Source organism: Aplidium turbinatum, chromosome 1 (assembly GCF_918807975.1).
Source record: "Aplidium turbinatum chromosome 1, kaAplTurb1.1, whole genome shotgun sequence".
Classification (NCBI taxonomy): domain Eukaryota; kingdom Metazoa; phylum Chordata; class Ascidiacea; order Aplousobranchia; family Polyclinidae; genus Aplidium; species Aplidium turbinatum.
The window spans coordinates 45603299-45626353 of record NC_137472.1 but is presented as its reverse complement, the minus strand read 5'-3'; the positions used below and the strand labels follow the sequence as shown (position 1 = coordinate 45626353).

Genomic DNA, 23055 nt, shown 5'->3' with positions numbered 1-23055 from the left:
AGTGCTGAACAATTGATCGCAATGATTAAGTAAATGGCAAATTCACTCATTTATATTTTTGTGTCTGCTTTGTAGCATTTTGATCGGTTTATTATCAAGTTTAAAAAGTATTTTATAAAGCAGGACCGTAAAGTTCTACGTGATTAACAATGTATAGGCTATAACTTACTGTAAGGTACAGCAGTAAGCCATTACTAAACTGTGAAAGCCTGTTTGAAGCAAAATCTTTAACGTTTTTCATAAGCAAGTTATTTACACGTTTGATAATTATAATAATATTTTATTTTGCGCCCATTTCGACACCACTGCGATCACAGATGCAAAGCAACAAACAACAGGAAGCAGCGAAGTAACATATTAGTCTTCGAGTCAGCTGCTCCCATTATTTTGGCTTGCCATTAGGTATCTTGCCGAGATAAAGCGCGTGCTCTGGAGCGGTGTCGAACCCACGTCCTTTCGAACGTCGCACAGACTTTCTTATCACTCGGCCACGCAAACGACTGAACTGGTACAAGTTTTAATTCAAGGGCTTTAAATTAAAAACTGAACGAATTTGACTGTTCACTTTAGCTTTAAAATTGTTTTTCAGTGGGCCTACATGAACATGAAAAATAATATCTACTTCTCATGTCATATAGTTTAGTAAATTTTACTGGCTTCATCAGGTTGTCTTCGTAACTTGTCAATCCTTTATTCTGCCAGATTTCAGTTCTTAGCTGAATGTCTAGCTTTCTTTATGTATAGTCTATAAACAATGAAACAATTTATGATATTAACAAACACAGTGTTTTTATTTGTTTTCGAAGCAAGTATCGATATTCAATAATATTCTTTTTAACCAATCACAACATTTGCTTATTTAGGGTAGTTTCAAAACAAATGCAAAAGTTGATCAATGGCTACAGATCTTAACAGGAAGTCTCCAACGATAGTGCAAAAATCAATAACATACAAAACATCAAAGTAAACGAAAAAACGACGAAGGAAAAATGGATTTGGCAACTCTGCTTAATGCCTGTGTATACCAATGCATACCAAAAGTATCATCGCTTTTATTCATTAGAAATGCAAATGTTCTCACTGGTAGAAAAGCAGCGTGAGCAAGAGGTTCGTGCTTGAATACGCTGTAACAAGAAGCGATCACTCCATCAACAACTATTGTTCCTTGACGGGTAAGAGGAGCCACTAAACCCCGGCGGGTGACCTCTTGTACGGAAGTTACTCTGGCAGCAACATACGCTTCATCTTGAGCAAAAATGTACTGCCCGGCTTCAATATCTTCGGCATAAGTTGGATAAGCGCATCTTGACCACGTGGTTGAATCGCCATTACGAGATTTTGCTTGAAGCATGTTATTGCTCGCGCAGACACTGTTCATTGCGAAAAGCATGTGATTAGGAGTCAGGAAAACATTTCTGTTTTTTGTTGAAATTTCGATAAATCTTCCCAAGACGTCAGCCTGGTTATCCATGAGTAGTATGACGTCACTATAAACCAATCGACCAGTGCCACGATCAGCAGCGAGGATTCTGTCACCAACAGAAACATCGCTGATCAGCACTGTACCGTTGCTTTCGGAAACGATTGAACTGTTTGAAGGAAAGCATCCACCGTACTTTGCAGAATCTGAATTATCTGGAAAGGAGTAACTCGATAAATCAACACGTAAAAGAGATTATTTTGATCTTAATCTAAATTAGGCGATTTAATGTGCAATTATAAGATAAACTAGCATGTATTGAAAGCAATAATCTGTATTTGTTCACACATTTGTCAAAAAGATAACTGACTTCTAAAGGAAACTAGATCAGGTCATAACTTCATCTTCATCCAACAGAGCAAATAATGGCATGGAAAGGCAAATAAAATATTTATTAATGCTAAACTATATGTTTTATTAACAACGGTTGACCGGGTTGACCAATAGGTTTTTAACTACAAGGAATGCTGTTGGAGGTTAACAGAATTGCTACGATGATAACAAATATAAAACAGCGCAACTTTCAACACAGTTTAGGCTCGTCAGGTTTAAACTAAAATTAATTTGAATAAAACAACGTTAGTTGGACACTCTCTAGGCTTACCAACCTCTGAAGGCATAAGGATAGCTCAGACCAAGCCTACTACATTACCAAACGGCAGTAAGAGATCTAACGCTGTGAACCTCACCACCCAAGCGCCAAAGCAAAAACATTCAAACATGATTACTGATTAGGTCTTTTGGCAAAGTTATTCGTTTTACAACGACATTTTATTTAATATACAGAGAAAATAAAATTAATTTGCGTTCTTCTGGTGACTATTTACTAGGTTACCTCGTGATGTTAAAGATGATAACTAGCTTTTTTTTTCCGACGTTTCGTCAGTCAGCACGACTGACTTTATCAAGGTGGCTAAAACAGGTTAATACAACCTGTTCAGCAACGATGGCACAACACAAAAACATACTGATAAAATGAGTAAAGTAAAGCAGCAAGAATCAGAATTAAAACACGCAACAAGATACCTAGAGGTTAAACTAAATGCAGTGAATGCCTAAAACCAGTAGGCTACTTCCCGCAGCGTAAATTTATCTATCTATTGGGCCACTGTCAAGAAACGTTGAAAAGACATCAGACAAGACAGAAAGCAATTTTACTACAATTTTAATACAGAGAAAAGTTTATGAAATTTGCCGGTATTTAGTAGCAAACGCGGTTAAATAGCCTATATCTTGGTATTGGTGTAACAGTTTCTATGATTTAAAATTTATGTTCTGCATTGTTTTCTTGCAAGATTGTCACGATTTCTTTCTATCTCTTACCAGGAAAAAGACTTGGAAAGGTTCAATGACGTAGTTTAATGGATCAAACCGAAAAGCAGTCAATTAAATGTCGAATGGTTCTACTATGAAATGATAATCTAACTTCTTGAAGGATTTTAACGAATGGTTTCTCAAATAACTCTAATTTCGAACACAATTTATATCAGCACCAATTCTCATCTACTTGTATTCGATTACTTCAACTCTCAATCAACAATAATTTCTGTACCAACTACCAATCCACAACTCATAACACAACTCTCATAATCAACTCATAATAATCATCATAATGCAAATTACACCACTATTTATAAAAGGTTTGTTCGGTCTAGTAACTTCGAGAAGGTTACGTAATGTTGCATCACACGAACTCATCGTTCGGTCACGTTGCATTGAGCGGCATAAACAAGCAAGTTTAAAGAAGACTCTAGAACTGCACGTAGCAATCGAATGACCTAGAATACACGTTACATAATACAGATTTTGTAATCAGAGGTTACTTCAGGATAATGACCGATGATAACCTATAGCATAAGAATTTTACAATCAAAACAGCACATTCTGTCAAGACGCAAAGCAGCCCGACGCGAGGCCTTGCACATTGATTGTGACAAAGATACAAGCTATCAATCTGTCCTAGAGCAATTTACTATAATTAAAATTGCCAGAACGACGTTGTGAAATCTCAAAATAACTTTTTCACAATATTAGAACAAAAGATAGCAGGCTCATCTCAAGATAGTTGATACTTTACGCGAGTACTCAGTTAGCCATTACTTGTCAAAGTAGTGGTATAAGCATCAAAAAATATCCCTTCGAAGCTGAAGTTGCCTCTGCGACAACTACCAGGTTTAATGGTGACGTATCTTCCAAGAACATTCAAAAGTAGACTACAAGAAAAGTCGACAAAGTCCTTAAAGTTTTGATTCACCTAAAGTGTTTACATGTACGACCAGAATTTGTATGTTATTAAGTCTGTTTCAAGAGGTGGGCTCATCCTAATGATTCATTGTACTTGATTCACCATATAAGGTGAAACGCATGTGATGACAAAATAGTGATTTGAGTTCCACCAAACATTTTCGATAAACAACTTAATAGCGTAGGAGCAAAATGGTTGGAACGCCTGCTGGTTACTCTAATCAAAAAATAAAGAACCCAGAACGGAGATACTAAACTTATGTTTACCAAACAAACGTTTTGAAAAGTATAGGCCTAGTGTCTTCATTTTCAGTTTAGTATCTACATTTTGGGCTCTTTATTTTTTTGATTAAACTAAATAACGTTTCTGATAAATTGAACATTTCATAAATAATCGTTTATAAAAGTAAATTCTAACGAAAAACCTTTCATAAAACTTTTGGCCATTTTAATTGTAAAACAAAGTAGAAATAGGCTCACAGATGAAATACTGTAGGACATGCAATAAAAAATCACTCGGACTACGCCTACTATACAGTGTATATTGATGCAGCGTGTAAAGTTATAGCATGTTAAATGTTAAACATGTATTGGTCATTTAAGACATTTATTTTAACCCTTTGAGGACCATTAATTTTCCCCAAAAAAATATTTATGTAGAATTTGTTTGTTTACTCTTCAAATGTCATATAAACAACACCTACACAAAAAATAAAATAAAAAAGGATGTCTATCCTAAAATTAAGCATAGATATCCAATGCTAAGGGTATGTTTATCTCTAAGATGATGTTGTTACACTTTCATTCTAACTAAACACAGCAACCTTATCACAGGAATCTCGATCTTATAGGAAGGCTACCTTTGAAAATCAAAATACGTTTAAGCATTAGGCCTAATAGAAAATTATTGCAGTCCATAACCTCAATACCGACCAAAAACTTCATAAATTTGATACTTTTTGAGATGAAAGCAGTCGTCATTGTAATAAAAAGACAAAGAAAAGTTGTTGATAGCGTACTTCAGAATGAAAATTAAAAAACCGGTAATCTACCTGCTCTTACGCTGGCATGCACATGAAATTCATACGTGTAGTAAACCCAGTCGAAACCAGCTTCAACTGCCATTCGAGCAAGAATTCCGTATTTTGATATGTCTCCATCGCTTGTGGTAAAATCAACCGCTCGTCCTGTTTTTTTAAGAATAAGATTGTTTAGCTCACAATAGTTTTCTACTTCAAGGTTTCGATGGTTCTAGAACTCAACAAGTAATAATCAGTAGCAATTAAGTGCTGTAGGTAACACGCAACATGCAGTTAAGAGAATGTTTAAAATATGACTTTTACTGTTTTTTTTTTATATTTTTTTATAAAAATGTTTATAACTCATGTCATACTATGAAGCAAAGGTTATCTGCAGTATAAGAGCGTGGCGCGATAACTTGGAGTTTGACAAAGGAGGAAGGATTGTTTGCATAGTCCGTCATTTTAAAAGTCAAGCATGCGAGATATTTTTTTCTGACAAATATTTTATCTTTCAAATTTACGTGTTATTTGCATTCATTGTCAGGATCATTCGATTTGCTAACAGTAGGCTGAAATCGGTCTAATGCTTTAATTAATCGGTAGTTTACTGTTTACCATGAATGGACGCTATGAAAAAGAAATACGTTGTGGACTACCTATCCACCTATAAGTTTATTTGGCCAAAACTAGTATTTTGTGCTTGCCTTCATAATGCAAGGAACCTTCTTCGTGACGTAACTCAGAGTCCCATGCCTCTATCACTCGCAACTTTAATCCTGACCATCGATTGGTCACCAAAACTGCAAGAGTGTCCAATCTGTCTTTGCATCTCTGTAATAATAACAAGTTTTACTTTACCCCTATTGCAACAACCCTGCAAAGCGAATCACTTGTAGGGTCAGTGGCGTAGCCTACGCACGGGGCATTGGGCTTTGCCTCCAGTTCAAATAAAAGTTTCAGAAATTTAACGAAGTAGAGTACGGCATTTAATATGCTTTGGATAGCACTGTCAAAACAATTAACAATGCCGTTATACACTAAGCAACTACAAAATCTATGGCTCAATGCCCCCTTCCCCGGCATACGCCGCTGTATGTATATAGCCTACAAAAGTACGGACAACTGTAAGCAGACAGATGAAGTCATGAAATCAGCTGTTCTTAATTATTTTCGGCAGCAGTGGCCGAGTGGTTAGCGCGTTGGGCTCGCAGTCGAGAGCTTGCATGTTCGAATCCAGCCACCCGCACTTGCTGTTGTTTCTCTGGGCAAGAAACTTCACGATAATTGCCTCTACCCAGTGATCGATTTCGAGTAATGGGTAGTACCAAATTTAAGTCAAAAGTAGAGTAGACAACCGGAAACAGACATTGTCGTCGGCTGCAGCGTGGGTCATGTGTACGTCGGAAGGCGTACACCGATGCATAGCGCTCAAGTCCGCTTTCCCGCAATGCAGGATAAAGATAAAACAAACAAAACAAACAAACAAACAACATTTTGGCATGGTATGAAAGTGTCTTGTCAAAATACTGTCACGTGCTGCGTCGAGCCTACGTCCTTTCGAGCATCGCTCTCGCTCTCTGATCTCTGATGGCCATGCAGCCGAAAATTACAATTAAAATTTGGCAAAAACATTATGACTTGGAGACAACAATACTTTAACATTGGAATAAATTGCACAAAGTTCTGAATATTGGATGGTATGAACAAGATTTGGTTTACCTTATATCAAATTACTAAGGCTTGACACAAGCGCTGTTCACACTAAAAAGAAAATAAACTCAACTAATCCTTAAGTCACACAGTTTTTAACTTATAACATTGAGATTGTCGTGAAATGGAAATCTCACGGCACTTTCGTTTAAAAACCTCTTGTAGTCATTTCTCAAGTGTATTATGTGTTCCTGTTGGCTTGTGGTATTATAAGACAAGAGTATATAGGTGTGATATTTTTCAAGGGCTCTTTTGAAATACGACGGCATAACTAAATTGTTTTCTACCTTCGTAATACTTTAACTAAACTGTTTCAAAGATAAATGTTGTTGTTTCTCTTAAACCAACAAGGTTTACAAAGTCTGTTGAACTTTGTTTGAGAAAATTTTAAGGTTAAGCAAAAAGCATTGTGCCTACGGTTTAAAGTTATCGGTTGATCCAGAATTGTTTTTTACCGACCATTTTGTTGTGTGAAAAAACAAAGTAACAATGTATTGTCAAACCAACTGAAATTTTGTTTCCAACAGCGCAAGTAGCCTCAACAACAACCATACCAAGATTCAAATAGTAGCTTATAGGTATAGCCTACGTCTGTCAATGAAACCTCAAGCCTTGGTAAAACATGGACACTTAGCCGATTTCCTCACAGTTAACTTTAAAAAACTTGCCACTGCTGATACCCAAACGTAATATTGAATGTCTATCCTTCAAATTAAATAAAACAATATTTATTTTTTTTGCGTAGTTGTGTTTTGTATGACATATGAAGTGGAAGCCAACAAATTTTATCTAAAAATTTTTGCTGGAAAATTAAAGGTCCTCAAAGGGTTAACAAACGATTTATTTTAAGCGTTCCTGATTCTCACGTTCGATTCTACTCATTGCACCAAACACGTTTGTTTGCCACCACACTTGTTCAGTTTGATAAGCGCTTCTCTGAGGGCTCACATCGGAAACGAATAAAACGAGCTGTGCAACCAATATGTCAATGTTTAAGCAAAGAATGTGTATTCATGTTCAACACTGAACAAGATCCCATCCAACAGAACTGCAATTTTTAGTTCAATCCAACGTCTGCAGACGTTGAAACATTGTAAAAGCAACGGATTATATTATCCGGCATGCTTTATCTTTCACAAGAAGTAAATGATTTTACTCCGCGCTTAACAAGCTGAGTTTGTACCTATGTAAATGCATCCGGTATAAGGTGATTACACCGCTTGCATTTTCATAACAATGAAGTGGTGTCTGTGGTCTTGTCAATTGGCTTATTAACAAACCGAACACACAAGATATCAGATAGCAATGTTGTTTTAACACACGAGAAGGTGCACTTTACGTAATGGCAAACAACTTACCTCAGATAAGAATGTAACACACTGAAAGACTTTTTAAACAAAGGAATATTGTAGGCAGGCTGCAGTGGACTACCAGATATCCACAAAACAATTTTGCTTTTTTTTATTTGTGGCATTTAAACATGCGTCTTAAACTTAGACACTTAATTGCCGACGAAAAACTCTAATCAGTATTCGGAGTATTATGCAAAACCGATGTGTAGGGCACTTATTTTTCTGAAGCTTTACACTTCAAATGCATTAATCTTATTATTGTTACTTTTGTTAAGCTTCGTAACCAAAAAATCAGATTTCAGGTTGTTTGTCATATTACAACAGCTAAGGGTTTCTCAGCGACTGCGCATGTTTCACGTTTGTGATATGCTATCGGCGTTTATTTTCCCGCCGTGCTACAGCTATCTGCAACTTCAACTTCCACATTTCGAAGACTTTCAGACTACAGACCATTTTGTCTATCAATGTCCAATATACCGACCCCAAGAAGATATGGGGACCTTACAACACTCGATGAACACACAGTTCATTAGCTGATGTGCCTGAATGCAACAACGTTACTTGCGGCTGTTCAAACGCAAAGAAAGACAAAGAAGACGATCTTTCTGTTTTATGCTTTGAGCAAGCAATGAATATTAATGCTTTGTATGACTGTGACATCGAATCGAACCCGAATCTGTTTGACGCTGAGGCAGATATTAATTACTATGGAATTAAGCTGATAATATTTGTGTACGAAAGTCTTATTGGACGTGAGTTGAAACGAAGATTTGCGGACATTGAGTTTGTTTCAACATGGCAAACAATGATGCACAAGTAAATTGTTGACTTCCATAAAAAAATTAAAAAAACGGTATTTTTGGTTGATTTTAGGTTTGCCAATTTTGAAGGAAAAGCAAACTAAATTCTCATATAGACGACTGTAAGCGATTTTGTTGCGACACAATGGCAGCAAAACGACTTGTTCATTAAACACATATACTTGTTTTAATCTGACTTCTAATCGACAAGTAAAAGATTACATGGGAAAATTGGACCATAGTCTGTTCACAGTTCGAAGAAGTATATGCCGCATACGCTTAAGGAGTTTAATAGTAGAGCGAAGAAATATCGTGGTTGCTTCGTATAGGCCTTTGCCCAATAGCGTGTCTGTGCACATGTGTGTGTGATGGGATGAACCATGGATGAACCGACTAAAAACCTCTTCCCAGACCAACTTAAAAGAAAGTTCTTCCGCTTAGCTCAACTGGAGAATATTATTCAGTTGTGTAGGATACGTTGATGAGGAAGTATAATGTATTTGCTCAATGCCAAAATATAAGTTTTATTTAATTTTTAAACTGACGTTTACGAGAAATAATGAGACAGGTTTTATTGTGCAATGTAGCAAACTTTTATCCTTCAGCTTCCCTTCCCTAAATTCATCACTTTTTCTTCAATAGGCCTATTTCATAAAGCACTACGTGAGCAAACAGTAATTCTTGTCTTTAATACGCATTGAAGTTTTTATAAAAGATAACTGAACTACAACAAATGGTAACGTTTTTTCTCAAGTCATTATTACATAATAATTAACGAATCCGTAGCTTCACCATAAACAAGTTTTTACAACACGAATAAGATATTGCAGAAGAGCAACGTCCGCTTATACCGTTTATTGAGGGCATCTCACAAAAAGTAGTCTTATTGTGTATGCATGGGCTGTAGCCTATTTCAGCAATCTTCAGCAATACTTCAGCAATATGAAAATACATTTTGCTTTTTCTGATGCTCCTTTGTACTGGTTTGAGCTGTGCAAGCCTATTTTAGCCGATGGCTGGAGATATTACAATAGTAGGCGACATTTAAATTATTTCTGAAGTCGAAACCTTCAAAAATTGAAATAAATTACTAAAGTGTTTCTTCTCCTAAAATACTAAATTACTAAAGTGTTAAACACAATTCCTTACCTGAGTCATTACACGATCACTCCCATCGCGCTCTTCATCAGAAAAAATGATGTTTGTATTATAATTGTGTACAAGACTGGCAAAAGCCGCACTATCTTTCTTAATCAGTCCTTCACTTGGTCCGCTTGCCCCGATGGTCTTTTCAGACATAGCAGGAATATATTGGCCTCGAAGGAGAGGAGAGAGACGCCTGAGAGGGTGCCGGTATCCGTATCGTGGTCCGGGGGAACAAGCAAAGATGGCGGTGATAAAAAATAAATAAACAACTCTTTTGATCAATGGCAAATGAAATTTGCACCGCATTTTGATTCACTATCAGCTTCAACCTTTTCTAGCAAACCATTTCTTAAAAAAGGTCACTTTCACTTCATCCAGTTGGATTGATCATCAAAACGACAAAGATTTTATAATCACTCCTTAAAACAACGATTTCTCAAGCTTTTTTCCAAAGTTTTTTCACTAAATTTTCTTCTTACCTTAAAATGTCAGAAAGTAATCTCTTCAGACCACTTTAGACTAAAGGGTTTACTCACAAACTACATAGATTGTTGACTTTGTTCACTTGTTTCATGTATAGTTCATAAGACTGAGAACAAACAAATGTTGGACATTTTCTGCGACCAAGTGTTGGCACAAAGTACTTTCTTTCGAATTATGCGTCGACCTCACTCACCAGCACAATAGTGTGATAAATAAACATGTCTGAAAAAGAACTCGGTTGTATTTGAAAAAGTAGTTCTAAATTTCTTTTTTATAATAAGTTTTGAATTAAAGTTCATTGTCCGCACAGGGTGCAAATGAACTAAGAAACACAAAAGTCACAATTTTGAAACCTTTTCAACTTGCTTTGAAACCTTCCGTAAAGTAAATCAAAACTTGATCTCTAATGCCACCTAGAAAAGCCTGACTTTATCTCAGTCGGTATTTTTCAAACGATTTTAACTTAGCCTATAACATCACTGTCAAAAGGCCTGGTATGAAGCTACCCCGATCGACTTGGTTTAAGCTTAATAGAATTCGAGCAACAGTTAGCCGCTTTCATTTCAATACGCACAAGTGGGGTCTGGTTCCATCATCGGCCTGCAAATGCACGTGAAGGAACAAAATCATAGGCCTACATCACTACATCACATCCTGTGTTATCTTTTTTCATTCAGATGTATAATTGCAGGCACATAAGCTGAGCTACTACATTACACAATCAATGTTGTTGCTGAAATAGCAATGCAGTGCATAGGATTGGCGGAGTAGCCTACGTCTTGTATATGCCATGATTCATGTCTCATTGCACAGAATGCACACCAAAGTGTAGGCATGAAATGTGACCTAAGCTTTACGCAGTAACCGAACGCACACAAACGCCATGGTTTAAAACTTTCTTCGGGTTCGGAAACGTTGCCAAGAGCTTATTTAAAATTTACGTTTATTGTGATAAAATTTTTAAGCTGGTGCATTTTAGGATCGGGACTTGATTCAGTTCCGGCTTCGGTAATCGAAACGAGACCCAGACACGATCTGAATCCGTTAAAAAATAAAAAGATCCGAGTCCGGATTCTGTAGGCTACGTTTACACCTATGCAGTTATTAAGTAAGTTTAGCACAGGAGTGCCTTGCGTGCATTGCTTTTGCATCACTGATGAAAGATTCCATATAATTTAATAGGCTTATGTCCGAGATAGATTCCCACAATCAATTTTCGATACTGAATCAATCGCGTTTTGTTGCATCTACATTTTTCTAGACCTCTGCAATGTTTGGCATAGGCCTAGGCCTATATGGTTTTTTATTGTGTTAATCAGAAATAAAAACAAACTGAACTGGATTTTATGTGTGCCAAAATCAACATGATACAATTGTAAATAGCCTACATAAAATAAATAAGACTTTGTTGTTTTTATCATTATCTACAGAGATGTACGTATACGTCGCAGACTTGCGGCGTAGACTTTTTGTTTACGCTAACGCTTGCGGCCACATTTTTTTGGATAGTTTGCGCTTGAGGCTACGCCGTAAAGTTTTCGCGGTTTATTAGCGCATAGCGTCAACGCATACTTTTTAATGCATTTTTTTCGCTACAACACGCCAATACCTTCCAGCGCTGCAGTTGAAAGAAAGTTTGCAATGGGCAAAGACATACTGGAACTAAAACACAGCAAAATGTCAGATGAACACTTTCAGATGCTTGTGTTTCTTTGTGGAAATTCAAAATAAAACTTGTTTGTTTCGAGTGGTTTATACTGTGTGAATGTTTGGCACCTAGCAAACAAGATTAGTTTACGCTAGTGTATGCGCTGACGCCGCCAACTTTTTTTACAAGTTACGTTGACGCATACGGCGTATGTTTTTTCGAACGTTTGCGTTTGCGCTGACGGCGTCAATATTTTTTGTATGCGCGTACATCACTGACTATCTATACAACATAGATGCAAACCTGCCAAATGAAAATGCCCCCCCCTGGTTAGGGTAAGGGTAACCAAAAAGCTTTCCTTAAATCATGCTGCTGGTAAAGACAACATTTTTGCTGAGAACCTAGCCAATGCTGACCCAATAATTAAAGTAGGCTACATTTGAGTATTTTTTTCAACATGTGTCTCGCCCATGGTTAATTGGTTATATTCTGCAATTAGCCTATATGTTTAAACACAATCATTGTTCCCATTGTCAAAAGTAGGCTACTACTGGTGATGTTAGGGACCTAAATAACTATAGGCCTACTGCTTTAACCTCAGTAGCCTCTGAACTGTTTGAACATGTCTTATACGACATAAAGGTCTTTCTGTATAGTAGCCTACGGTTGAATAAACTAAGATTTAAGCAAAATCATATCACCGATATGTGTGTGTTTTTTATTGAAGCAAACTGTTTCTTATTATGTTGAACACAGTAGTTCTGTATTTGCTATATTTGTAGACTCCTCTAAACCCTTTGGCTAAGTCAACCATAATTTGCTTTGCAAAAAATTAATTGAGCGAAGTTTAGCCTACCTATGTGTTTTGTCCGTTTATTGGTCCACTGGTATGATTAGCAAATTATGTAAATAAAATAGGGGCCTCACTTTTCTCGTAGCTTTTCTGTGAGCAACTGGGTAAAACGGAGATGTAGCCTATGTTGAGCCCATTTCTTTTTTCTGTGTAGTCTACATGGTTGATGTATCGGTGGCACTGAACAAAATTACAGCAGGTTGTTTAATTGATAATTCAATCGAACTGATCAACAATCATTTATTGTTTACTGATGATTTGTGTTCTCTTTCCAAGTATTTTGAAGGTGCGAAATTTCTTTCAACTTGATAACTTATTTCGGTCAAGCACGTTTTAACGTTCGCGTTTTGTCGCTTCTGCCTTCTTCTCGACTTTTGCTATGTTGACGTATATTGTTTTTGCTGTGATGGTCAGAAATAAAAACAACTGAACTGAACTAGTGGCATGAAAAGTGGCATGAACAATAGCCTATGCTCAATCACATGATATAGTCTTTAATTGTGGCATGTCCCAAGCAATGTACTTTCCCACCAAAGGGCTCAAACTGAATATAATTCCTAAATTGTCTCTTTTTAATTTCAAACTTAATTTTGTTGATCGAGTTAAGTAGGCTACTAAATTGTGCATTTAAGAAGCGACTTGCATGATGATTGTGATATCACTAGACAAGCTCGTTTCATTTATTGCTCTGCAAATAAATTAAGAGCTAAATTTTATAGGTGTTCTCAGCTGGTCAAAAATACTTTATTTCTATCCAACCATGGAGTAAATTTTTGTGTTTTAGTATTAATCGTCTTCGAGGGGTGTATAACAATTCGTTTGGTATTTTATATGGACTGCCTCGTCACATCAACATCAGTGAGCTTCAAATCTCTTGTGGTATAACCAGAGTCACTATATACAGACTCTGGTATAACTATAGTGACTCTGGTATAACTATAATAATATAACTGGTGTTATTATAGTTATATAATAATAGCCTACCTATATAACTATAATGGTATAACTGGTATATAACTGGTATATAGTGACTCTGGTATAACTACATTTGAAGCCTTGCTAGGAAAGGCTCTTTTTGCGTTCATTAAACGCTACAAAATCTCAGCTCATAGTTTAATTTCGTCGCTCATGAAATCGAATTCTTCCTTATTGTCATCGTTTCATAAACACTACAAACAAATAATGCATCTCTGATAATCTTATTCTGAATGTGTCTTATACTGGCATAGCCTGTATCTCATAATGCATGTTGCATGCAAGTGAATTTGTTGAACTGTTTTTTCGCTTCATATGGATCGCAAAGGTCTGAAATAAACGTTTAATAATAATATGATAAGAAAAATGTGGCAACTCAAGAAAAGAAATCAAGCGTGACTATTTTTAAGTCTGCTGCAGCTGCACTGCTGGCGCTGCAGTCTGCACACTGCAGACAAACTTTGTCTGACAAAGTTGCCAGTTCTGCGGTGCTGCCGTGCTGGTGGTGTGGAATTGGGTTAGTTTTGTTTCGGAGTCGTGGGAAAATTTTAAGCAGTTACGCTATTTGATTGCTTTCGTTCCATTTTCACCATTTTTTTTAAAATTGTGACTAAAAAAAGTTCCCACGCTTTTCAGGTAAATCTTTACTCTCATGGTTCAAATATCAAAATCAAGACATGTAGACACGACAAGATCAGAAAAATTGAATAAAGAATAATGTTTGCAATCACTTTAATGGTAAGTTTTTTGAAATTAATCAAGAATTGGCAAAGAAACAGCAGATTAAAGAAACTTTGATTTAGGGTAGCTACAGCATATGTATAAAACAAATGAAATCCCCAGCCTTTTATGTGAAGAAACTAATTTATCAAAACCTAAAATTTAAAAGAAAAAAGATCAAAACTGGACTGTAATTCTTTGGATGTTGCAACTCTTTTTTTTTGGTTTAAATTTATCTTCTTTTTCTGTAATTTGTAAATCTGTACCGTACTGCACATCAGTTGGCTGGTAACCTCACTGTATACTTTTCAGTGACAATTGGACTGGAAAAGTTAAAACCATCTGGCAATCTTGCGTCAGGAATTGCATCAGTCAGGGCTACCACTAGTGAGGAAATTTCTTCATTTGAGGTAATCTGATTTCAAAATGCATAAATAATGAGAAAATGCAAGAATTTGAAAAAGCACTAAATGTAGGCCTAAATAAAAGCAAAATTTATGCTCGTTATTTAGAAAATGCAAGAATTTGAAAAAGCACTAAATGTAGGCCTAAATAAAAGCAAAATTTATGCTTGTTATTCAAAATTACACTGAGGCCTAGTTGTAAGCACAAAACTTCATATTCCATTGTCTTCAAACTTCAGCTTTTAGGTTACCTTATTTGCTTTGATAACTTGGTGATTGATTTACTGCTTGTAGAGATAGTCGAACTAGAGATAGATGAACCAAAAGCGCATAAGTTACCGTATGCAAGTTGGATACTATACCTTAACCATCAGTTTATTAATTCACTTTGAAGTTTAAATGCAGAATTATTGTGTGATAATTTCTCTGCTTTGAAAAGAGTGATAAGTGTCTTCCTCAGCTCCAATCAAGGAGGTTGTAACTTATAGAAGAGATTTAATCTAACCCTTGAGATTTAAACTTTCATTTACATTGAAGGAGTTGTAGCACAGTATAAGCTCATAGTATTAAAAATATCTTAAAGGCTAGATGTTAAGCTGCCCGTTTTATTAAAAAAAAAAACAGTCAATTAACTTTTTAAAGGTTTCACATAATAGAAATTAGGCTGTGGCTATATTTACACTATATAGTGTAATAGTAATAGCCTCAATAGTGTTGCCAGGTAAGGAATTCTGCCCTAATTTGAGAAAAGTTTAAAGCTGTTGAAAATAAAAACGTGTATTTTGGAAATTTTTTTTAGTCCTGGGCAAAGATCAAAACCTTAACCTTTCCTAACTTTAATCCTAACTCTGGCAACACCTGATTGTAACCTTGGCATTAAGTGTGGAAAAATAGCCATTTCCTAGAAATTAATGAAACCTCTGTAATGTAAATTTGCAGTTTTACATTTTAGAACTTTAAAATTGAGTCAAATTGTGGGCTTGAATATGCATAACTGAAGCATAGAAACTTCATCTTGTTATGCTTTGTAAAATTGATGTTGCTGCAGCTTACTTCCAATCAATCAATTATTTAACTTTCAGCCATACTACAAGTATGCAAAACTACCAGGAATAACTTATCAATATCAAGGCTTCGTCAGTCTGAGAATAAAGATTCAAAACCAACCAGCTGAAGCACAAGCTTCTTATTTAAAGTTCAATGTAATTAATCATTCTTTCAGGCTATTACAATGTGTGAATGTAACTCTCTTGTTATTATATATTGGTTTGTTTATTGGCCGCTGCGAAAAATATGTACAATAGCCTAAATCAAAACACAATGTACAGTAAAACTGTTAAAATTATTATTTGATAGGCTAGCGATTGTTTGTGAAACAGTGCTTAATTTTTGTACATTGATGTTGTAACAGTGCTAACCTGATTAAGCAGTAGCATGTAATCCTCTTGTTTAAAAATAGTGACACATGAATGCCATCAATTGATCAACCATGTCAAAGTATGCTCAGCGTCAACAAACTGTACCTCAGGAAGATGGAAATAATGTTGCTAGAAAAGCCATTCAGGTAGATCTGTTATTCCAAAATCTAACTTTTTCTAAATATGTTTAATGTATTTAGGGCTATCAAATCTTCTTCTTCATCGTGTGTCACACGGCCGTAGCCCAGAGCATCACGCAAGCTCTTGCTCTATCGTTGAACTCGGCCAAATCCTGTACAGAGCACCTTGCGTTTAGGTCAGGGGCAGGGCATTCGAGTAGATGTTGCATCGTTTGCTCCTGTCCGCATTTGCAACTTGTGCTCGCCATGGAATACCCCCAGTGTCTCATCATAGTTTTACACCTGCCAATCCTGGTTCTTAAGCGGTTGAGGCATCGCCAATACTTCCACGATCCACACTTTCCCGAGCTCCGTGTTGGCCAATGTCGGTCCGCTGCCAGTCCCTCCTGCCCTAGTTGAACCCGCACATTGGCGGCAACACAGTTTGACCTAATGGGACAACTGAGGTAAGGAAACTTTTTCTTGACTTCAGACGCCTGTCTGCTGGAGTTTGACCATACAGTGGGTGTCTCAAATCCATGCCCTGGCAAGATCTTTCCTTTCTGCTGGTCACGCTGCTTCTGATGTTGGGGTGAGCAGTTCCAGACAAAATGTGCAGCGACGTGATGTTGGTTGGTTTGAGACAACCTGTAATCAAACGGCAGCTTTGGTTCAATATGGGGTCAATTTTCTTGGCATGTGCTGAGCGTTCCCACACTGGGCAAGCATATTCTGCAAACGAATAGCATAAGGCTAAAGCAGTTGACCGTATTGTGTCAGGGAGGGCACCCCAATCAGAGTTTCCGAGTTTCTGTAAAATATTATTTCTAGAAGCCACCTTAGCTCTTACTTTTTCGATATGGGATTTGTATGTGAGGGACCTATCTAGTTTGACACCGAGGAATGTGAGATTGATACAGTGTGCAGTGGTTGGGATATATGTGTGGGATTGATACAGTTGGCTATCAGTTAAATTAAGTTTTGTTTTAGTGATACAGTACATGTATTAGCTTTAGTTGGTCGTCTTTTAAATTGTATAATTCATATTTTATCATTTTTTTGATAGCCTACAATAGTTTTTTTTTTCTGGTCGTTTTTATTGTCTTTTTTAAAACAGTTCTGTTCCCTGATGTATGGGGAAAGGCTGTAATATTGTAGGCTCAATTATAGATACTGGCACTAAAATATTTTACTTACAAAATTGCAACATTTTTTTTATCACTGTGACTACAGACTAAACTTTGATATGGCAATATGACTGTGTAAATGGTTTTATGCTCTTACAATAATCAAATTCAATGCAAAAAAATCTATCTGTGCAGGTTCAACAGTGTGACCTTATTGGCACTTATTCAAAACTTGTGAGTTATATCACATTGACTCCGAAAGAGATGGCTGAAAAGACCTTCCAACGCCAGAAGCTTGCAGAAGATGCAAGAGCAGTCGAGCACAGATCAGCTGTTTTGATTCAAGCATTGTATCGCGGCATTATCGCAAGGCGATGTCTGAAGTAAGACACTTTGTGCACAAAGTTTGATTACTTTTGTCATGATTCAGGTTGTAAGAGTTGCATAATTATAATTGCATTGAGGAAACATCTTTAAAAAATTTTTGTGGACATGAAATGTCTGGATTTGAAAACTTGTCTTTTTTAGTTGATTGTGACGTGGATGTAACGTATCTAATTTCTTTATGTCACAATATGACGCCAAGGAACAGAAAAATATGAGAAAAAATCTTGAAGGTTTAATGCGTGCATGAATAATGGTTTCAATAATGAGGCGCATATTTAGTAATTAGCGTAGTCAATACACGCAAAAATATACACACAAGAAAAACAACAAATGCAGGCAAGGAGAAGGCGATTTATAGCTCCGGCCTCTTAGCACTCTTTTATTTATAGGCATAATAGGTCAAACTCTGAAGTCCAATTAACGATATTGAATCGCCCTGGAAGGAGGTGACTGGACTACTTTGCGTTAAAAGAGGTTGCCAACCAAGCGTTTATGTTTTATTCAGACTTAGGGATGTGAGTCCTTTGTTTTGCGCTGGTTTTTTGCTTGAAAAACATGTTTTTTACAACAACAACAACAACACGAATTAAAAACATACCATCGTTTTTTTTGCGCAAACAATCTGTCGAAAATTTAAATGCTGGAACAAGGTTTGCACTTTTGCTTCTCTGAAATATCTGTTCTAAAATAATGAAAACATTGACAAGTTAACTAGTACAGTAGGCCTACCAGTCAACTAGACCGCAGATTCATCAATTACATTTTAAAGAACGTTTTCTCAACACTAGGACTATTTCCCAGGATTCATCATCGGAACAGTTCTCAGGCACGTGAAGATGGGTGGTTTATTGAGCATGCGCTCACACTTCTGACCACAGAAGCAAGTCAAAACTACAGTAGGCCTAATCTAATTTATAATAAGTATTCAGCAGCTGCAATATTGCATTTACTTTTGCAGTTCTTTATTTCGATTATAGAGAACAAAAGTTACTTGAAAAAGTGTATAAAATGATTGGAAAGAGTATCAACAACGAAAAAAAAACAACGACTTAAAAAACGTTTTTTTAACATGCTTATTCAGAATCGGCATCACACTGTGAGGTTAATGGGAAGCTGTTTTTTTTTCGGTCATTTATCGGTCATTGACCGATTTTTTAGCAAAATGTCCGAAAAAAATATAGTCAATTTGGTCAAAATGTCCAAAAAATATATAGTCAATTCGGTCAAAATATTTGAAGAAATGTTTGTCTGTTCCAATTTTTCTCAGAAATTATAAAACACGACAACGTTTCTCAGCGAAACTTAATGTTGTAGCTAGTCAGGAAGTGCAAATTTTGGTTTGTATCAGCTACTTGAAAGGAAATATTTTCATCAGAAAAAATGACCGAATTTTTTCAAGTCATTTCGGACAAATGACCGAAAAGTCTCAGCGAAGAAAAAAAAACAGATCGGAAGTACGTATAGTCAAGAATCAGGTTTTGATAATGAATTTAGCAACTAAATTTAACAGTTTTCTGGATAACCTAGATCTGGTAGTGTATACCAATCGAATCAATTTATACAGCCTTGTTGGAGATCTTATATCGTACTTCTATATTAGACATTTTCACTCTTAATGTTTTTTGAATAACTTTTTGTCGGTAACGTTGTCTTGCATTTGATCATGTCTTGTTGTTTTAACTTTGCACCGCACCCTAATACATTTGGTGCTTTTCAGGAAATGGAAAATTTCTGCCATCGTCATTCAAAAGGCATGGAGAAATTACTCGGGTCAAGTCCAAAGCAACAACGAAATCAGGAATCTTCTTGAAGTTTACAAGATGAACTTTTATAACGATATGGCTACAAAGGTTCAAAAGACTTGGAGAGGTTATTATGTTCGAAAACACGTGCATGATTTTTATGCACGCAAACGCTATTTTCAATTGCTTGATATTAAAAACCAAATTGTCAGAAGGGAATTAGCAAAGTTTGAAGAGCAGAGTTTTACAAAAGAAAGGTTCCTAGAACGAAAAAAACTGGAAATCAATCTTCAAGAATTCGCCAGAAAAAAACATTATCTTGTCAGCACGTATCTAATACCTGGCATATACAACTCTCCGTTTAGGAAATTTTCCCACGAGATGGAGAGTCGACTCCGTAACACAAAACCACTTTCTATGAAGCCGCGTGTTTTTCCCAAGTTTAATTGCGGAGATGGTGATACGTTTGTGTATTCCAAAAAGCCTCACCCTCCTGGGGATTCTGTTTCTCCTGTCAGAAAAAGGTTGCAAGGTCCGTTCAAATCAACAGCACAAGTAAGAGAGCAAAGGTATCGTCCTTTCAACCCGTCCTTGCGAGCGTCTACTGATTACAGAGCTGTTGAAAATGCAAGAATGACATTTAAAAAGCTGGAATGGTCAAAGATGGTGGATGATCTCCCATTCACGTTAGCCACTAAGTCCGATTACCAACACGAGCGTTGTCTGCACACAGATTCGGATTACTTGCATGATATTCAGGAAAAGAACAAATTTTGCACGCGGCTCGAAAAGCCAGAAGAAAATATTTCCAACACGCGGATGCAAACAGTGGTGTCTTCCGTACCAGTGTTTGATAGGCTAGGTCAAACATACACGAAAGGCGCTGTTCTTCTGCAATGACGTCTATGAAAATGCAAGCTATGCGTTGGATGTCGAAGTTATGAGTTGCTCTTCAGAGTTGTATTGCCTCGGATATTGCTCATGAAATGACATGTCTTCAAAGATGGTGCGTTATGGCATAAATGTCATGTTGACATGAAAAAGAGAATAATCTTCAGTTGCCAGTTTCTGATCGAATACAAGCTATAAGGGTGCTCGACTGATTATCTCTCGTTGTGTCGTTAATTTAATAATTTGTTTGAATGTTTAGTTTTATTTTCTTTGTAGCCTATTTTGTTAAACAATTTTTTTGATTTTTGTATTTAGGCTTCGATGTAGACTTATAGACTATACGGTAATAACAGTAATATTTATTTTGCTGTGAAATAGCCTAGGGACAATAAAAGGTCTGTCAGCTACCTAATATTGTGTTCAGTTAGAAATTGTATTTCTTGCTTAAATCGCAAATGCAGACCATTTTGTTTGCTGTTACTCAGTTTACACAATAGGAATATTTCCTTACGAACCAGGGATGTACAGTAGCCGGACTCTCGGTTTTTGATCGGAGTGGACCTGGAGCTTGAAATTATTGGCAAAACATAGGCCGGACTGGAGCCGGAGTCTGATGTTTTTTTGCCAGTTTATACTTTAAACATGCAAATATTTATGTTGTAGTCTACTTGGCGCAGTTATTAGCCTATTTTTGTCTATTTCTATAGTTTTATGTTCCAAGCAGTCATGTTTTCATTGAATGAAAATATGCTTTTGTTATCACAGGAGATAGAGAAGGTATATAGCCTGAATGGTAAGCCTATACCTAGAAGGCTATAATAAATCCGGATTGTGGTTTATGTTTTGCGTTTGGAGTCGATATTTCTAAAATATTTGGAGCAGGGTGGTTTTGGAGTCAGAGTGGAGCAAAAGTTAAAAAAACCTAACTCCTTAGGCTACACCTTCGTTGCGAACTGAAAATGTTTGTGAGATGTCGTATTTTGTGTCTCAACCATAGCCGTACGAGACCAAACCATTTTGGGGGCAGAACGTAAATTTGCCCAAATCTGCACGCTTTTATAGAAATTGCCCAAATATAATGTATGCGGTGCATGATAATAGTGAAAAACTAACAGTTTTATAAATAGACTATGATCAGATAATTTCATATTTTTTTGTTGCCGAAATCTAAACGATACAGTTATGTAAATGGAAAAAATTAATGAATTTGTTTATTTTGGGGAAACTGCCTCATGCTAATTTGGGCAGTTGCATAAACAGACTAATCAGTTTCATCAGATAATTTCATGTTTTCAGCTGCCCAAATCAACAAGATGCATTTGTGAAAATTAATAAAATTAGCTATATATCGAATTTTGCGTTTTGATTTGGGCAGTTTCACAAAAGTATTAGAGACATATTTTGGTGGCTGCCCAAATTGGCATGATGCAGTTGGTTAAATGCATTTCGTACTACAGTTTGATCACAATACAATACATCAATACGGGTGTGCCAAATGAAAATTTTGCGGCACATTTCTTGTGCAAATAAGAGGCTGTACTAGTGTACTTATAGTTTTATAGGTAAAAGATATTAATTTATAGTTTTTTTTAATTCTTACAATTTTGTAGCTTTTTATATAGCAATTTTTGCCCTAATAATTGCAAGATTTTGCCCGAATTCGCGACGTTTTGAAACAACAGGGGGGGGGCGGCTGCCCCCCTGGCTCGTACGGCTATGGTCTCAACCAACAGCTACTGGATTAACAATGACAGAAAATGTACAGCAGCATGTAAGATTATCAGTTTTATCGCTATTTGCAAGTTATTGTGTAATGACTAGTGTTGTACGCGTCAACGAAATACATTGTCAGCGTCAGCGCGAATTGTCTAAAAACTTTACGGCGTAAAGTACTGCGTCAGCTTTTAGAGAAATTGACGGCGTTAGCTCTAATTTCTAGCGCTATTTTAGCCAGGGTCTCACAAAGCGGAAGTATTGCAACCAAGTTTAGGCGAACAATGGCTATAAATAAAGAGCAGGTTTTATGTTTTGAGACTGTATTGTAATTAGCTGCTTAGCTTATTAGTTATTTACTTGTAGAAACACAATTAGCATTTCAAAACGTTTGTCTGACAATCTGCTGCGTTTGGGACGCATGATGTTCTTTCCAAGTGAAAACGTGCGTACCACAGCAGCGCTGAATGGTATTGGTGGGTTGTATTTTAAAAGCAAGTCTTGGAAACGTTTACTCGGAAAGGGATCACTATTTCAAGCGTGCTGTGATGGCTTAGCACATGGTTTCCCAAACTGTGGTCCGCGGACCATTGGTGGTCCGCGACGACTGCACAGGTGATCCGTGGCGATATGACAAGAAATTAAAAAAGTCACACATATACGTTGTAGCCTACAGTACTTACCTTGTCAAAGATAATTGCCGCAGTTCTTTACAATTTAAATGATTTCGAAAGCTTTTGCTATCCAGTATCGTAAATCTTACTTGTTGCATCTTCGTTGCAGTTATAAAGTTTTTTACAACAAAATAGTGGTCTGTGGCC

At 36.5% G+C, this 23055-nt stretch overlaps 2 protein-coding genes across 2 annotated transcripts; one reads left to right on the top strand and one right to left on the bottom strand.

The window, feature by feature from the left end:
- Nucleotides 1-390: 390 nt before the first annotated feature.
- Nucleotides 391-10123, bottom strand: LOC145780613 (sonic hedgehog protein-like). Its single transcript, XM_082592242.1, has 4 exons — nt 9758-10123; nt 5451-5577; nt 4777-4911; nt 391-1635 (listed from the first exon to the last, which is right to left on the bottom strand). Exons 1-4 carry the CDS (start codon nt 10058-10060, stop codon nt 959-961), a joined length of 1242 nt encoding a protein of 413 aa, XP_082448368.1. The 5' UTR covers nt 10061-10123; the 3' UTR covers nt 391-958.
- Nucleotides 10124-14261: 4138 nt separating this feature from the next.
- On the top strand, nt 14262-20928 carry LOC145774513 (spermatogenesis-associated protein 17-like). Its single transcript, XM_082585771.1, has 5 exons — nt 14262-14451; nt 14746-14843; nt 16297-16401; nt 17697-17884; nt 19606-20928. The coding sequence occupies exons 3-5, from the start codon at nt 16327-16329 to the stop codon at nt 20528-20530; spliced, it is 1188 nt and encodes a 395-aa protein (XP_082441897.1). The 5' UTR covers nt 14262-14451; nt 14746-14843; nt 16297-16326; the 3' UTR covers nt 20531-20928.
- Nucleotides 20929-23055: the final 2127 nt, after the last annotated feature.

Excerpts from the sequence above, each read along its gene's own strand:
- LOC145774513 (XM_082585771.1), top strand. The coding sequence starts at position 16,327 with ATGTCAAAGTATGCTCAGCGTCAACAAACTGTACCTCAGGAAGATGGA. Across the intron at positions 16,402-17,696 it reads TTGCTAGAAAAGCCATTCAG|GTTCAACAGTGTGACCTTAT; the intron begins GTAGATCTGTTA and ends CTATCTGTGCAG. Across the intron at positions 17,885-19,605 it reads ATCGCAAGGCGATGTCTGAA|GAAATGGAAAATTTCTGCCA; the intron begins GTAAGACACTTT and ends GGTGCTTTTCAG.
- LOC145780613 (XM_082592242.1), bottom strand. The coding sequence starts at position 10,060 with ATGCGGTGCAAATTTCATTTGCCATTGATCAAAAGAGTTGTTTATTTA. Across the intron at positions 5,578-9,757 it reads GTGATCGTGTAATGACTCAG|AGATGCAAAGACAGATTGGA; the intron begins GTAAGGAATTGT and ends TTATTATTACAG. Across the intron at positions 4,912-5,450 it reads AGGTTCCTTGCATTATGAAG|GACGAGCGGTTGATTTTACC; the intron begins GCAAGCACAAAA and ends TTAAAAAAACAG.